The sequence below is a fragment of the Aureococcus anophagefferens genome (genome assembly GCF_000186865.1).
Source record: "Aureococcus anophagefferens unplaced genomic scaffold AURANscaffold_7, whole genome shotgun sequence".
In the NCBI taxonomy this organism is placed as follows: domain Eukaryota; class Pelagophyceae; order Pelagomonadales; family Pelagomonadaceae; genus Aureococcus; species Aureococcus anophagefferens.
In genome coordinates this window covers 744,152-759,948 of record NW_008705567.1, presented here as the reverse complement: position 1 = coordinate 759,948, position 15,797 = coordinate 744,152, and the positions used below count along the sequence as shown (strand labels likewise).

At 74.0% G+C, this 15,797-nt stretch overlaps 5 protein-coding genes across 5 annotated transcripts in view; 2 read left to right on the top strand and 3 right to left on the bottom strand.

The window, feature by feature from the left end:
- AURANDRAFT_63473 (hypothetical protein) overlaps nt 1–3,307 on the bottom strand; it is a gene marked incomplete at both ends in the record, with an annotated part of 11,956 nt that extends 8,649 nt beyond the window's left edge. The window contains 3 exons of the mRNA XM_009037828.1: nt 264–1,793; nt 1,881–2,658; nt 2,703–3,307. Of these exons, the coding sequence (XP_009036076.1) occupies nt 264–1,793; nt 1,881–2,658; nt 2,703–3,307 (2,913 nt within the window). The remainder of the gene's footprint in view (nt 1–263; nt 1,794–1,880; nt 2,659–2,702) is intronic.
- A 240-nt stretch (nt 3,308–3,547) lies between these two features.
- On the top strand, nt 3,548–3,888 carry AURANDRAFT_25383 (hypothetical protein; the record flags this gene model as incomplete). The annotated part of the gene is made up of 2 exons (XM_009038116.1): nt 3,548–3,589; nt 3,691–3,888. The coding sequence occupies 2 exons, from the start codon at nt 3,548–3,550 to the stop codon at nt 3,886–3,888; spliced, it is 240 nt and encodes a 79-aa protein (XP_009036364.1).
- Nucleotides 3,889–4,238: 350 nt separating this feature from the next.
- AURANDRAFT_18026 (hypothetical protein) lies at nt 4,239–4,709 on the bottom strand (the record flags this gene model as incomplete). The annotated part of the gene is made up of 3 exons (XM_009037827.1): nt 4,239–4,286; nt 4,469–4,583; nt 4,669–4,709. Coding segments are annotated over 3 exons (204 nt in total), but the record flags the coding sequence as incomplete, so codon positions are not given.
- An 829-nt stretch (nt 4,710–5,538) lies between these two features.
- AURANDRAFT_18036 (hypothetical protein) lies at nt 5,539–5,739 on the top strand (the record flags this gene model as incomplete). Its single annotated transcript, XM_009038117.1, has 1 exon — nt 5,539–5,739. A coding segment is annotated over one exon (201 nt), but the record flags the coding sequence as incomplete, so codon positions are not given.
- Nucleotides 5,740–7,340: 1,601 nt separating this feature from the next.
- AURANDRAFT_63471 (hypothetical protein) lies at nt 7,341–15,316 on the bottom strand (the record flags this gene model as incomplete). Its single annotated transcript, XM_009037826.1, has 4 exons — nt 7,341–8,249; nt 8,303–12,743; nt 13,031–14,314; nt 14,457–15,316. The coding sequence occupies 4 exons, from the start codon at nt 15,314–15,316 to the stop codon at nt 7,341–7,343; spliced, it is 7,494 nt and encodes a 2,497-aa protein (XP_009036074.1).
- Nucleotides 15,317–15,797: the final 481 nt, after the last annotated feature.

The window sequence follows — 15,797 nt, the reverse complement described above, 5'->3', positions numbered from 1 at the left end:
CGACGAGACGTGCCGCGGCCTGCCGGCGGCGGCCGTCGCCGCCGCGGCCGTCGACGTCGCGCTCGCCGCAGACGGGCAAGCCGCGCCGTCGCGGTGCGCGGCGCGCTTCGGCGTCGCCGACCGCGACGTCGGCGCCGCGCGGACCGCGCTCGTCGCGGGGCTCGAGCGGGCGTTGGCGGAGCCCCCCGCGCGATAGTAACTCCGGGGGGGCGCGATAGGACCACCGTTCCCTAGGCCGCGCGCAGCAGCGCGCCGTGGCCGACGCGGTCGCCGGCGACGCCGGCGGCCGGCGCCGGAAAGGCCGCGCCGAGGCGCAGCGCCGGCGGCGCGCCCCCGCCGAAGGCGACGACGGCGTCGGCGAGCTGGACGTAGACGGCGTCGACGGTCGCGGCGACGGCCGTCGCCCGGCCGCCCGCGTCGAGCGCCGTCGGCCGCCGGCTCCGGACGGGCTGGAACGCGCCGAGGGCCCTGACGGACCCGTCGCGGCCGAGGAAGACGGTCCCGTGGCCGCGCGCGGCGGCCGCGACGACGCCGTCCGCGCCGTCGACGTAGTCCGGCGCGTCGAAGTCGAGGTGGCCCTGGCGCGAGACGCCGAGCTGGCCGTGGTTGTTCGCCCCGAAGCCCAGGAGGCCGCCCGACGCCGTCACGAGCACGGTGTGGAGGCCGCCCGCGGCCGCGGCGACGACCTTGGCGCCCTCGGGCAGCGCGAGCGCCGCGGGCCGCCCCTCGGCGCGGGAGACGTCGTCGACGAGCCAGGGCCCGTCGACGCGGCACGACAGCGGGAAGACGCGGTCCGCCTTGTGGCCCGTCAGCGGCCGGCCCAGGACGCCGTGGCCGTCGTCGACGCCCCACGTGAGCACGCCGCCGTCGACGTCCAGAGCCACGGCGTGGCGCTCGCCCGCGGCCAGGGCCACGACGCGGCCGAGGTCCGGCACCTTGGTGGGCCGGAGCACGTCTCTGCCCGGCGGGCCGCCCAAACCCAAAGTCCGCCGGCCGCGGCCCCACGTGTGAACAGACCGATCCGCGGCGACGAGGCCGGCCCAGTCGCTCGACGCCGCGAGCTGCGTCGCGAGGACGCCCTTGAGGTCGAGGGGCACGAGGTCGTCGCGGTCGTCCGTGTCGCCGACGCCGAGCTGGCCGTGGCCGTTCTCGCCCGTCGCGTAGCATCGGCCCGCGACGTCGAGCAGGAGCACGAAGCTCCGGCTGAAGGCGCCGCCCTGGTCCCGGCCGCCGCAGGCGACGGCCGCGACGCGCACGGGGCACCCGAGCGGCGCCCAGGTCGCCGCGCGGAAGCCGCAGCGCTCGCCGATCCAGCGGCAGGCGCCGCCGGCGACGAGGCACGCGTGGTTCGCGCAGGCGTCGAGCCGCCTGCGGTCGACGGCGCCGACGTAGGTGAGCCAGTCCACGGTCGACCGGCGCCAGTCCGACGGCGGCTTCGTGCGCTGGGCCGCGCACGCGGCCTTGGCCCACCGCTCCGCGCACGCCTTCGGCTCCCGGCCGCACCGCCGCAGGCGCCCCAGGGACGCGCCGTCGAGGCACCGCGCCACGAGGAGGAGCGGCGCGCGCCGCGCCTCGCAGAAGGACAGCGGCGCGCTTTCCAGGACCTTGGCCGACGCCCAGCCGCCGCGGCCGTCGGGCGTGGCGACCCTCAGGCGGCTGGCCGCGGCGTCGTAGCCCTGGGCGTAGACGAAGCTGCCCCTCGCGAGCGTCGCGACCTTCGCCGAGTCGAGCGCCTCGCCGGCGCGCACGACGGCGCCCTTCTTGCCCACGACCCGGAGCCGGAAGGGCGCCATCTCATTCCATGCTTTCCCAGTCAGCAGGGCATCATGAAAACACATTGAAGGAAGTATTGAAGGTCACCTCGAAGGCATTTTATAGACGCCCGTCTTCGAGAAGGCGAGGGCCGCCGTCGTCGCGCGCTTGCCCTCGAAGACGCGGCCGTCCGGGTGGAGGAAGAGCGCCGAACGCAGCTCGGCGATCTGCGCCTTCGTCGGCGGGGGCGCGCGGACGCGCGTCCGCGGCGGCGGGTCCGCGAGCGCCCGGGCCAGGAGCGCGTGGCCGAGCTCGGGCTCGTCGAAGCCCGGCGCGCGGAACGGTCCCGACTTGGGGTGCTGCGCGAGGGCGGACCGGAGGAGCCAGTCGACGCGCGACACCGCGCGGTGGTGGCGGAGCGCCTTCCGGAGGCCTCTTTCTCCCGCCTCCGCGGTCCGCGACGCGTTGGCCGGCGCGAGCGCGCCGCCGAGCCGCGCCTTGAACGCGGGCCCGTCGCCGTTGTCGTAGATATACGCGTCGTCGCCGTCGACGAAGGCGTGGGGCATGGGCGCGTAGTGGCGGTCCATGAACACCGAGGCGCCGGACGCGACGGCCTCCCAGGTCCGGAAGTCGCCCTCCCAGTCGCCCGGGTTGCAGGTCACGACGACGCGCGCGCGGCGCATGAGGGCAAAGTAGGGCGCGGAGATGACGTTGCGCTGGGACGTGTCGAACTCGCCGAAGAAGCCGCTGAGGCGTCGCTCCCGCGCGAGCTCCCGGGCCCAGAGGAGCACGCGCGCGCGCGCGGGGTAGCGGCCCGCGCCGACGCGGAGCGTGCAGACGACGTCGAGCTCCCGCGGCGGCCCCACCGCGTCCTCGTCGAGGAGGTAGGCCGACGAGACGCTGTACCTATAAGCGGAACACGTCGGGCGATTCGTTGGAAAACGACGTACTGCATGGCGTAGTAGCGCGGAAAGAGCGGCTCGGAGAACCCGAGGAAGGCGCCGTCGCTCTTGTTGGCGAAGGACCGCTTGAAGTAGGCCAGGTAGGCGTCGCCGCGCTGGGCGGCGTAGGGCCCGAAGCGCCGCTCGCGGTCGTCGTGCTCGTCCAAGATCACGAGCTTCTCGTCGGCGTGCGCGAGGCCGAGGGGCGCCTTCGCGGCCCACTGGGGCAGCCAGAGCACGACGTCGGCGTGGTGCGCGCTGTCGACGACGTCCACGGCCGGGTGCGCCGCGAGGCCCTGGTCCAGCAGGTGGCGGAAGCGCCAGCCCTTTTGAGCGTCCTCCCTGCCGGTGCGCCACACGTGGACGCTCAGCGGCTCCTCGAGGCCCAGGCGCGACCGCTCGCACGTGCGGCCCGAGCAGGCGGCGTCGAAGAGGCCGGTGTCGGTTGGCGGCGCGTCGGCCGGCGGCGCGTCGGCCGGCGGCGCTGCGTCGACGGGCGGCGCCGCGGCGGCGACGTCGGGCTGCCGCTGGCGGCCGAGCCAGCTCCCGAGCAGCAGCCCGGAGACCACCCACCACGCGCCGAGCACGACGAGCCAGCGCGTGGCGCCTCTCATCGCTTCAAGGCAAACACGCAGCGCTCATCGCTATGCTACGGCACAAGGGAGCCCATTGCGAGCCCATGCGGCGGCAAGTTGCCGGGCAAGCGAGCAGCTCCTTCGGCCAGAGAGCTCTGAAGTGGCGGCGAAGTCGACGAGTGCTGCGCGCCGTCGTGGGTCGCGTCGACGGTCGACGGTCGGCTGCGCGCGCCGTAGACCAGCGCATCGCGACTGCTATTAGCGCTCCGCGAAGCGAGCATGCATCCGCCGCTGTACCGGCCGCACCCCAAGTGCGCAGCGGTGCGCACCCGCGTCTCCGCGCGCGCGCGCGCACCCGCTCCGCGCGCCGTCGCCCGCCGCTACCCGTCGCGCGCGCGCGCAACCCACCCGCCCGCGCGCAGCTCGTCGACCTGCTCGTCAAGTGCCACGACGAGAACCCGTACGGAAAGTTTTGGGGCGCGTGCAACGACGAAAAGGCCGCGATGGACTGGTGCTTCAAGGAGGAGAAGGAGGAGAAGCGCCGGGCCAACTTCGAGAAGACGCGCAGCTTCAACGAGGAGTGGCGCAAGAAGCAGGACGCCCGCGAAGTGGGGCGATGACGCCCGCGGGTATCGTCCGCTAACTAGTCCCCCCTTGTTCTCCGCGGAACTCTCGCGCAGTGATGAAGCCAAGCCGCACCAAGCTTCCTCCTCCGAGAGGCCCTCGCAACCGGCACCCACTGCCCCTAGGCGGCGGCCCCCGGCCCCGCGGCCGGCGGCGGCGCCGATCGCGCGGGGCGAACGTCCGGTCAACTTTTACAATTTTGGCTCGCACGCCGCAAAAGGTGCCTCCCAGTGCCGGATCGCCGCCGCCGAGGCCGGCCTGTCGCCGGCCGCGGCCCGCCGGCCCGCATCCGCGCGTCGGGCGGCGCCTAGTCCGCCTTGGCTTTCGCCTTGGCTTTCGCCTTGGCCTTGGCCTTGGCCGGGGGCTTCTCGACCTCGAGAAGCTCGTCGAGCGCCTGCGGGGCGGGGCGGGATGAGGCGCCGCGGAGCCCGGGGGCGCCCGGGGGCCGCGGCGCGCGCGTCGAAACGAGTCCGCGGCCGCGGCTCGGAAACGGGCCGCGCGCCGCGCGGCCGCGCGGCGCCGATGCGGCGCCGCGCTAACGGCGCGCGGGGCGCGCCATGGGACGCGGCGGCGCACGTAGTTGTTCGAGTTGACGCCCTGGTAGTTCACCTTCTCGAATCGGACGACGACGCCGTACCGCACGTTCGACTGGTCGACGGACGCGACGGTGCCGAGGTCGTTGGCCCAGTACCTGCGGGAGTTTCGCGTCGGCGCCGCCGGCCGGCGTCGTAAAGCGGGCGGCGCGCCGCGGCGGCGCGGGGACGCGGGCACCGCACGACTCGGGCCGAAGGATGCGCACGATGGAGCCCTTCTCGATGTTCAGCGGCGCGAGCGTTCGGGATCGCACGCCCGTGCGCAGCGTGCTCGGCGCGACGAGCGCGCTCGCCGTGGCCGCGAGGGCCGCGAAAACCAGACCCGCCTTCATGGCAGCAGCAGCGCGCGGTGCGATTGCGTCGCGACCTTGCAGCAGAGAGATCGAGAGATGATCGCCCCGCACCAAAAACCCCCGGCGAGATTTGGAGAGGGTGCACCGTGAACACGATGGTGCTCTCTGTCGGGCAGCCCTGAATCCATCAAGACCATGGCCATGACGCCGTAGCCAGCGCACCGGAGCACCGCAGCCAAACACCGCCGCGCCGCGCCGCAACCACCGCACCAGAGCATCGCAGCCACACACCGCCGCGCCGCAACCACCACCGATGCCCGCCGCCGCCTACGCCGCCTCCTTGCTAGCCGACGCGCCGCCGGCCTGGCGCAGCGCCCCGCTCACGACGCACGACTTCTGGCAGGAAACCCAACTAGGCCAGGGCAGCTACGGCGCCGTGGCCCTCGTGCGCCACGAGGCCAGCGGCCGCTACTTCGCGCTCAAGTCCGTCGACAAGGCGCTCGTGCGGCGGCGGCGCCACGCCGCCTGCCTCGTCGACGAGGTCCGCGCGACCGCGCTGGCCGCCGGCGCGCCGCACGTCGCGGCGCTCGTCGCGACCTTCGAGGACGAGGGCCACTTGCACCTGCTGCTCGAGGCCGCGCCCGACGGCCCGCTGCTGCCGGAAGGCGCGCCGCCGCTGGATCGAGGCGAGGTCGCGCGACGCCTGGCGGAGTTGGCGGCGGCTTTGGCGTTCCTCCACGACAAATGCCTCGTGGCCCACCGCGACGTCGCGCCGGGCAACGTGCTCTCCGGCAGCGACGGCGCCGTGCGCCTCTGCGACTTCGGCGTGGCCGCGTGTCTCGAGACGCCGCGCGACCGGCGCCGGACGATCTGCGGCACGCCCGGCTACGTCGCTCCGGAGGTGAAAACGCCCGGCGCGACCGGCTACGCGCCCTGCGCCGCGGACCTCTGGAGCTTCGGCGCCTTCTGCCGCCGCGCGCTCGTGGGCGAGGGCGCGGCCGACGACGCGTCGGCGATTCCGCACGCGGCGGACCTGCTCCGGCGTCTGTCGGACCCGGCGCCGGCGGCGCGGCCCGACCACGCGGCGCTTCGGCGACACCCGTTCTTCGGCGACGCGGTGTTTCCCAGGAAGCGCCGGCCGGTGCCGGATCCTCCGGCGGGCGCGGCGGCGGTCGCGGTACCGGAGGCGCCGGATCCTCCGGCGGCGGCCGCGGTACCCGAGGCGCCCGCTCCGGTGAAGTCTCCGCCCGCGACCGCTCCGCCGCCGGCGCCGCGGCGCGCCGCAGCGCCCGGCCTCGAGGTCCGCGCGCCCCGGCGGCGGCCCGCGAAGCCCGCGGCCGCGGCGCCTCCGCCCGCGCCCGCCGCGCCTCGACGGAAAACGCGGCCGAACCCCCGCGAGCTCGACGCCGCCATCTCCGCGGCCTGCGCATCCTAGGAGTAAAGGCCGCCCCGTTGTTACCTCATGAGGCCTCCCAAGGCGTCTCCCATGCGTCGCCAGGAGTGCGTCGGGAGGGGGCGGATCGGCGCCTGAGGCCCTCGCCGCGGAGCTCGTGGAAATCCTTGTGAGACCATGGCCGACGACTCGGCATGGTGGGCGGCGCCCACCACGGTCGGTAACGTCGCACACAAGAGCGACGTCCGCAAGACCGCGGGCTACGTCGCGAACCACCTGCGGAGCGCAGAACACGCCGTGGGCCTCAAGGCCGCGGGCCCGCCGGCCATCAACATCGCCGTCAAGGCGTTGTGCCTCGCCCGCAAGTACCTCGCCGACGAGGGTCTGGGCCTCGCCGCGGAGGCCACGTTCGTCGGCTGCGACGAGCGGCCCTTCAGCAACGAGGTGCGCCTGACGGTCCGGACCGCGCCGCCCGTCGCGCCGGACGCCGGCGAGCCGAAGGCGTTCAACGTCTCGCAGCGGTCCAAGCCGGGGCAGGCAAGGAGTGCTTCAATTTAGCTTCAACATGAGTGTTCCGCGCGCGCGTTGTGCCGGAAGAAGCATCCACGCGTCGAGAGCGCTCCGAGAGATGATCGCTCGTCCAAAAATTACCCGAAACGATTGGAAAACGACCGAGAGAGGCGCCTCCAAAGTTGGGAATTTCGCACTCTTTTCCTGCCCAGGTCCAAGCCCGCGGCCGTCGCGGGCGCCGTGGCCCACGCGTTCCGCGAGGAGCAGACGGACGTCGTCGTGCTGCACGCCATGGGCGCCGAGTGCGTGACGCGCGGCCTCAAGGCCGCGTGGCAGGCGCAAAAGTTCCTCGAGGGCGACGGCGTCGTCGCGCGGATCCACCCGTCCTTCTCCGTGCCCAAGGAGGGCGACGACTTCAAGTGCAAGGTCGAGCTGCGCCTCGTCGCGACGCGGCGCGGGGACGCCGAGAGCCCGAAGGGCGACGCCGCCCCGGAGAAGCGCGCGCGCCGCGACTCGTTCGACGCGTACGAGGACGAGGAGGAGAACAAGGACGACAAGGCCGCGGACGCCGCGTCCGCGGACGCCTAGAGCGGGCTTCGCGCGGCCGCCGGTTGAACGTCGCCCCCGCGCGGCCCCCTAAGAGCGCTTCATCTCGCCGCTTACACGTTCGCGGCGAGGATCTTGTCGACGTAGTCCGGCGCCATGCAGACGAAGACGGAGCCGAGGTGGACCTTCTTCGTGACGAGGTTGTGGTCCGTGAGCTCGACGAGGTAGTTCTTGACCTGGTCCTCGGACGTGGCGATCATCCTGTAGCGGCACTCCGTCTTGAGCGCCTTGAAGAGCATGCCCTCGGGCGCGGCCTGGTCGGCGCCCGGCCGCTCCTTGACGTGCTTCGGCCGGTCGCGGAGCGCCTTCTGGTGGGCCGCGAGGAGCTTGAGGATCTCGACGTGGCGCGGCGTCAGCGACAGCAGCACGAACTCGAGGCCCGACGTGTCGAGGAGCTTGCCCGCGCCGCCCTTGGCCGCGTCCGCCGACCCGGCCAAGGCCCCCAACCGCGGCGCCTCGCGGTCGAACCAGTCAAAGGTCGTGCCGTCCGCCGCGAGCCAGTTGGCCTCGCTGTCGCCGTCCCAGAGCAACGGCGCGTTGCAGTGGTCGAAGGACGCGACCAAGTGCGTCGTCTCCGACCGGAGCGCCGCCAGCGCGCGCTGCGCGTCCGGCGACCGCAGCCGCTTGCCGTCCGCGCTGTGGACGACGAAGATCGTGCGGTCGCCGCGCTTGTTCAGCGCGCTCACGAGGCGCCTCGCGACGCCGAGCGCCGTCGACCGGTCCGCGTCGCAGCCCGCCGGGGGCAGGCGCGCCTCCAACGCCGTCGCCGCGCGGAGCAGCTCCAGCCGCAATTCGACGTCCGCGTCGAAGCCGTCGATCATGACGACGTCGCCGCAGGGCGCCAGGGCCTCGTCGGCGAACTTCTCGAGGAGCCGGTACTTGGAGCCGATGCCCGAGACCCACAGGCTCCAGCCCGCGAAGAGCCGCGCGCGCCAGAGCCCGAAGCGCTTCCGCGCGTGGTCCTGGGGATCTTCAGCGTCGTCGCCTCGCACTCCGCGGGCTTGTAGGCGCGCACGGCGGCGTCCGTGGGCCAGATGAGCTCGCCCTGCGCCGCGACCCAAAGCGCGTCGGCCTTGGCCTCCAAGGCCTCGCGGCAGTCGCGCGCGTCGCAGCGCCGGCTCCGCTTCGACTGCTTCTTGCCGTCCTCGGGCGGCGCGCGCTTCGCGCGCCGGTTCTTGGCGCCGCCGACGCCCTTGAAGTAGGCCGCGGCGCCGGGCGCGACGTCGCCGAACGCGCGGTCCTCGGCCGTCGGCCGCTTCGCCGCGACGCCCAGCGCGACCGCGGCGACGCACGCGTCGTCGTCGGGCACGTAGGCGAGCCCGCCCTTCAGGGACTCGCGCGCGTCGCCGGCCAAGGCGCGCAGGGCCTCGGCCACGGCCGGGTCGTCGCGGACGCGCGACACGACGTCGTCCGCGCCGCGGAACACGTCGACGCCGACGGCGCGGTCCTTCGGGGCCGTGTCCTTGGCGTGGGGCGCGACGTAGAGGCCGCCCCGCGCCTCGAGCTGCGTCGAGGCGAGGAAGGTCCAGCCCGCGGGCTTGAGTAAGGCGCTGTAGAGCGTGCCGAAGTGGTTGCCGAGCGCGGCGTAGGCGGCGTCGAAGACGCGCGCGGACACGGACACGGGCGCCTTGGCGCCGGCGTCGCCGTCCCGGCCCCGCCGCGGCCGCAGGGCGTCGTCCGCGGCGCCCGCGGCCGCGGCCGCGGCCTCCGGCGCGGCCTCGACGCCCGCGTAGGCCGCCCAGGCCGCGTACGCCGCCAGGCCGTCGGGCGCGGGCTCGTCGTCCTCCTCGGCCTCGGCGAAGGCGGCGTCGTCGTCGGACGCCGCGGGCGCGGCGCCGTCGCTCTCGGCGACGGCGTCGTCGTCGTCGTCGGGCGCCGCGAAGGCGACGTCGTCGTCGTCGTCGTCGGCGTCGGCGTCGGCGAAGGCGACGTCGTCGGCGTCGTCGGCCTCGGCCTCGGCGACGTCGCCGTCGTCGCCGTCGTCGGCCTCGGCGACGGCGGCCTCGGCGACGGCGGCGTCCGCCGCAGGCTCCGGGTCCTCGTCCATGGCCGCGGCCTTGCCCGGCGAGCTCTGCGTCGGCGAGCACGCCGCGTTGAAGACGAGCGACTCGTCGTCGCTGCCGTCGGCGCGCGGCGGCAGCTCCGCCGTCGCGCCGGAGCCCCGCGCCGCCGCCGCCGGCGACCCCGGCGGCGTGCCCGCGGGCGCCGCCGCGGGCGCCGCCGCCTCGTCGCCCGCGTCGTCGACGTCCATGACGGCGCAGCGCGCGCCGCCGCCGCGCTTGCCGCGCTGCTGCTTGCCCGACTTGTAGCCGCCGCGGCCGCCCGGCGGCGGCGCGTCGTCGTCGTCGTCGTCGTCCGCGTCGTCGTCGCCGTCGTCGCCGTCGTCGTCGTCGCGGCGGCCGCCGCGCGCGCGGCCGCCCGCGCCGCCGCCGGCGTCGTCGTCGTCGCCGTCGTCCATGTCGTCGTCGTCGTCGCCGTCGTCGCTCGCGCCGTCGTCGTCGTCGTCGTCCTCGCCGACGCGGCCCGTGCGGTGGACGCCGTCGAGGCCGCGTTTCTTGACGAAGGCGATGGTGTCCTCCTCGGACGTGAAGTAGTCGACGCCGGGCCGCGCGATGCGCTTGTCCAGCACGGCGCCGGGGCGGAAGTACCAGTAGTAGGACAGCGCGCCGCCGGGCCGGTAGGTCCAGCCGCAGGCCAGGAGCTCCTTGAGCATGATCTTGAAGGGCAGCTCCCAGAGCGCGAGCTGGCTCGGCGACACGGCCTCGTCCTCGGACGACTCGGGCTCGGGCTCCGGCGACGCCGCCGGCGACGGCGCGCGCTTCTTCGCGCGCTTCGCGGCCTTCTTCGACGGCTCGTCGACGGCGCCGAAGCGCTTCACCAGATCGACGCGCTCCGCGTCGACGAACGCGCGCACGTCCTCGAGCGAGTAGAAGAAGTGGGCCTTCTCCGGCGGCACCTCGTTGGCGTCGGCCCCCGGCCGGAAGTAGCGCCACTTGTCCTTGGCGGCGTCCGTCGACCGCTTCATGACCCAGCCGCAGGCCTTCAAGCGCGCCCACATGTCCGCGAGCGGCACCTCGGTCAGCGACGGCGCGCGCGACTCGTAGACCTCGCCGACGGCGCCCGTCAGCGTGACGCCGTCGATGCGGTTCTCGACGACGAAGGCCCGCATGGCGACCTGGTCGCCGAAGAAGTCGACGCCCTCGACCCACCGCTTGCGGTCCGCGGCCGCGCCGGGCCGCACGTGGAACCAGTTCCGTAAAGCGTCACCGCGCGCGTCGGCCCAGCCGTGGTCCTTCTTGAGGCGGAGCCAGAGCGCGGCCACGGGCAGCTGCCAGAGCGGCGCCTCGGACGGCGACGGCTCCGGCGCCTTCCGCTTCGCCTCGCCCGTGCCGCCGTTCGCGGCCTCGCGCTTGGCGATCTTCTTCCGGGCCTTGGCGACGAGCTTCTTCTCCTTGGGCGCCTTCGCCTTGGGCTCGTTCTTCTTCGGCGGCGCGCCGCGCTTGGGCCGGTCGTCGACGTCCGCGGGCTTCGGCGGCGCCTCGCGCACGTCGCCCGTGCGGCCGGCCTCGCCGACGCGCCACTCGTTGGCGAAGGCGAGGACGGCGCGCTCGTCGTCGAAGTAGTCGCGGCCCAGCGCGTGGCGCGCCTCGACCTTGCCGGAGCCGTCGAGCAGCCCGGGCCGGACCCAGTGCGTCGCGCCCTGCTTGCCGTAGCGCCACTCCCAGCCGAGCTCCCGGAGCTCGGCCCAGGCCGGGTTGAAGGGCTCGGTCCACTTGGCGCCGCCGTCGCCCGCCGCGCGGCGCGCGAGCGCGCGGACGCGCTTCGTGCCGCCCTGCGCGCGCTTCGCGGCCGACTCGAGGTCGCTCGAAGGGCTCGGCGGGTCGCCGTCCTCGTCGACGTGGCCGAAGCGCCGCACGAGGTCGACGCGCGCGCGGCGCACGTAGGCGATGACCTGGGCTTCCGTGCCAAAGTAGTCGACGCCGAGCACGGCCGCGCGGCCCTTGCGCGCTCCCGGCCGCACGTAGTGGTAGTCGTACTCCAGGGAGCCGTTGGCCCACTTCCAGCCGTGCTTGCGCAGCTCCTTCCAGACCTCCTTCGGGGACCGCTGCCACAGGGCCGGGCCCGCGTCCGCCGCCTCGTCGTCGGACGACGACGACGCGGCGGCGGCCTCCGCCTCCTCCTCCTCCGCCTCCTCGGGCTCGGCCTCGGACGGCTCCGTGACGGCCTTGCGCTCGTCGTCGCGGGGCGACGGCCCGTCCTCGCCCACGTGGCCGAAGATGTCGACGCCGTCGACGCGGCGCTGGCGCAGGAAGTCGACGACGTCCGCGGCGTCGCGGAAGTAGTCGCGGCCGAGCCGCTGCGCGGACTTCTTCGACGGCGCGCCGGGCCGGAGGTAGCGCCGCTCCTCCAAACCCAGGCCCTGGACCCAGGCCCAGCCGAGCTCCTTGAGCTCGGGCCAGAGCTCGCCCCAGGGCAGGTCCCAGAGGTCGCGCGGCGAGTCCGAGGACTCTTTCGGCGCCTGGCTCTTCCGGTCCGTGTTCCGCCGCGACCCGGGCCGGCTCCGGGGCCGGTCGTCGCGGCCCCCGTAGCCCTTGTAGTCCACGGGCGAGTTGTCGAAGATGGGCCAGCGCGGCGTGTCCGTCAGGCCCAGCGCCTCGTTCGGGCACGACATGCGGCGGAGCGATTCCCGGCGCATCGCGTCCTCGTCGTCGGACGCGCCGTCGCGCTCCGCGGCGTCGGATGCCGCGTCGTTCAGCGCCAACTCGTCCTCCCGCAAGGCGCCCGTGGCGCCGTCGACGCCGACGCCGAGGCGGCACGCGGCCGCGCACGCGGCCGCGCGGTCGCCGTAGAAGTCCAAACCCTCGGCGCCGCCGGCCGCGGCCGTCAGGCCCCCCGGCCGGAAGAAGAGGCCCTGCTTGAGCGTCCACCCAAAGGTCTCGAGCTCGGCCCAGGCGGCGCCCGAGTCCGGGAACCGCGCCGCGGGCGCCGCGGGCCGCGACCGGTTCGCGGCCGCGGCGCCGTAGGCGGACGTCTTCCGGTGGCCGACGACCGCGTCCGGGCTCGCGAACCAGTCGAGGCCCTCGACGCCCTCGAGGGACGCGCCGGGCGCCACGAAGAGCTTCTTCCGCGGCCCGCCGCGGGACCAGCCGCCGTCCTTGAGCGCGTCCCAGAGCTCCCACCACTCGAGCTCGCCGGCCCGGTCCTCGCCGTCGAGCTCCTGGTCCGCCGCGAACTCGGCGACGTCCTCGGGCGACGCGAACCAGTCCAGGTTCGCGTCGCCGTGGCAGCTCGCGCAGCCGGGCCGCACGAAGCGGTACTCGCGCCCGAGCTTCGCCTTGCTCCAGCCCGCGTCGCGCAGCCCGTCCCAGAGCTCCCACCAGGGGCGCTGGTAGAGCGGCTTCTCCGCCTCCAGGGATTCGCGCGGCGCCATGGGCGCTTGCCGATGCAGTCCGCGCCTCCGGTCCTCGCGATGCGCGTCGGCGCGCGGTCGTCGAGGTCGCGGTCGTGCAGCTCAAAATCGAGCGGCCGCGTGTGGATCTCACGATTCAAACGATTCAAACCTCCGGGGGTCGACACCCTCTCACTCTACGGTTTCTGCCTTGGACGCCTCACGTGCACTGCTGGAGTGAGCGGCCTCAGCGCAGACATCGCGCAAGCGCGACGCCGCCCCAGCCACACACCCCACTCGAATTTCAAAAGCACTACCTAGATCCAGCGGCGCTGCGCGTTGAGGAGGAAGGACTTGCGGTCGTGGCGCTCGGGCTTGTAGAAGGCCGGGCCCGGCGCGTGCGTCTTGTTCGAGGACGAGTGGAGGCGCCGCGTGCCCGAGACGAAGGCGGAGGACAGCGCCGTCTTCCGCGGGTGGCCCGATGGCGGCGGCGGCGCGATCTGCACGTCGACGTCGTACCAGCCCGGCCCCGGCGCGACCTCGGGCGACGTCTTGGGCTTGATGGGCCGGCCCCAGCGGTCCAACGTGATGTTGGAGAACATGGACGAGCTGTGGTTGAGCATGGTGCGGTCCAGCTTCGTCGAGTGGTACGCGCCCGTCGCGTCGTACGCGCCCGGGCCCGGCACGGCGGGCGCGGCCTCGGCGAACGCGACCTCGCGCGGGAGCAGGATCTCCGACGCGCCCACGAGACTTCGCAGCGCCGCGGCCTCCTTGTAGGCGCCCTCGACGCCGCCGAGCACGCCCTTGGCCTGCTTGTGCGGCAGGTACGCCTCGTCCCTCACGCCGCAGCCGTCGCGGGGCACGCGGCTCCGGAAGACGACGTTCTCCGGGAGCTTGCCGTTGACGAGCTTGCCCTGCATGCGCAGGGTCTCCGACGCCGCGGCGACGTTGTAGGCGCCCGGCGCGGGGCCGAGCGTGTTGCCCTGCGCGGCCGCCATGCGCGACACGGTGCTCCGGAAGTTCGAGTTGCCGTGGCGCTGGTCGCGGCCCATGGCGGCCGTCGGCGCGTAGGGGTCGTAGGACCCCGGGCCGGGCATCTTCGCCGCGGACGCGGCGTCGCCGCGCGACTGCTGGGTGGGCCGCGTGAAGACGCGCGTCGTCGACGTCACGCGGTGGTCGCTCGACGCGGCCAGGGTCGTCGGCGGGCTGCGGTAGCTGCCCGGGCCCGGCGTGCCCTTGGCCGACGCCGCGTCGCGGAAGCGCGTCGACGAGCTCGCGAACGTGATGGAACCCTTGTGGCTCACGGAGCCGCAGTTGCTCATGTCGCGGATGAAGGTCGGCTTGTTGTAGTAGGCCCCGGGGCCCGGCTGGTCCGTGAGCTGGCGCTTGAAGCGGTGCGTGCGGTTCCCGAAGGCGTTCGACTCGTTGCTCGGGTCCAGGAGCACGGTCTCGAACTTGGACGGGATGGACACCGTGGACCGCCGCCCGAGGCCGCGGCGGGCCTCCGTCGTCGCGAGGCGCCCGGTCTTGAGCGTGCCCGCGGACCGCAGCGTCGACCCGCCGAGGTCCACGCTCAGGTTCGCCAGGTCGCCGTCGTTGAGGTCCATGGCCACCATCGTGGGGGAGGGGACGATGGCTCTCCGACGATGCGTTATCGTGCAAGATATGGGATTCGTTGATGTCGGAGTTGCTGCTCGGGAAGCGTGCTGGCTTACGTGCTGGCACCCGCGCTGCGCCGCGCCCGGCCGGTCGCGCGCGCTAGGAGCTCTTAGTCTCGGACACACCCGCGGCGGCCGACGGCGCGAGGATGACGAGCTCCGTCTGCGTGTGCGACGTCGCGGACGCGACGGGCGGCCGCGCCGCGGGCGCGACGTCCGCGAACCCCCGCCCGTCGCAGACCTCGGCGAGGCGGCTCTCGAGCTTGGCCATGCGGTCGCGCATCTCCAAATTCTCCCGGTGCAGCTTCTCGACCGTGTTCTGCAGCAGCTGCGTCGTCTCCGTCGACGAGTGGAAGGCCTTCGTCAGCGAGTCCTTCTCGTGCTCGAGCAAAAACAAACGCTTCGACGTCGTCGTCAGATTGTCCTTGAGCTTGGCCGTCTCCTTGTCGAACTTGGCCTTGGACTCCTCCTGCCGCGCGCGGATCTCGTCCGCCATGACCTGGAAGGTCATCGACGAGCTCAGCATGTCCGTGCGCGCCTGGTCCAGGGCCAGCCGGTGCTTGCTCTCGTAGGCGCGCTCGAGCGCGCGCAGGATGCCCAGCAGGATCCGCTCCTCGGCCTCGTCGGACGACGTGAGGCGGTAGACCGCGGGCGGGTCCGCGCCGGCGGCCGCGGCGCCGAGCGCGCGCTTGCCCACGGCCTCGAAGGACAGGTGGTCCAGCCCCGCGATGGTCAGCGGGAAGCGCCGCGAGAAGCCCTCGCGGAGCACGCCCTGCGGCACGTCGCCGGCCACGCGCCAGCTCGCGTCGCGGGGAACCGAGAAGAGGAGCTTCGGCGTCACGAGGCAGTGCAGGACGCCGGGCGCGGGCGCGCCCGCGACCTTGGGCACGCGCAGGGGCGCGTCGGGCGCCGGGGGCGCGTCGTCGGCGCGGGGCGCCGCGGCGGCGGACGCCGCGGGCTTGCGCTTCGTCTCCGTCTGCATGGCGCGGCGGCGCGGCGCGTTCCGGCGGAGTGCGGCGGCGTGCGGCGCGGCGTGCGGCGCGTGCGGCGGCGCGGCGTGCGGCGCGCCGTCGAGGCTTCGGGGCGAGCGGCGCGCGGGGGGCTTCACTGCGTTTCGTCGGCGGCCTTCGCGCGCCTTACGCGATTTGCCCGAGGCTTGCTGGTTAGCGACCCGGGCAATGTTACCCCACAGCAAGCTCTTATTGATCTGCATCAATGGCGACGTTCCGGCGCCCCAGGTGCGGCTGATGTTGAATTTTAACGGCGGCCAAATTCACCGTGCCTTTCACCGGAATGCCTGAACTTCGTATGAACGAATGATCGCAAGCGCGCCGCCGACGCTGCCCCTCAAACAAAACATATGATGGGATACTTTACCCAATCCTTTACACACTCGTTGTTCTTAGCGAAGCGAGCCCTTACCGCCGCAGCTCTCGCGACGGCGCGCGCGCACTCGGCGCCGC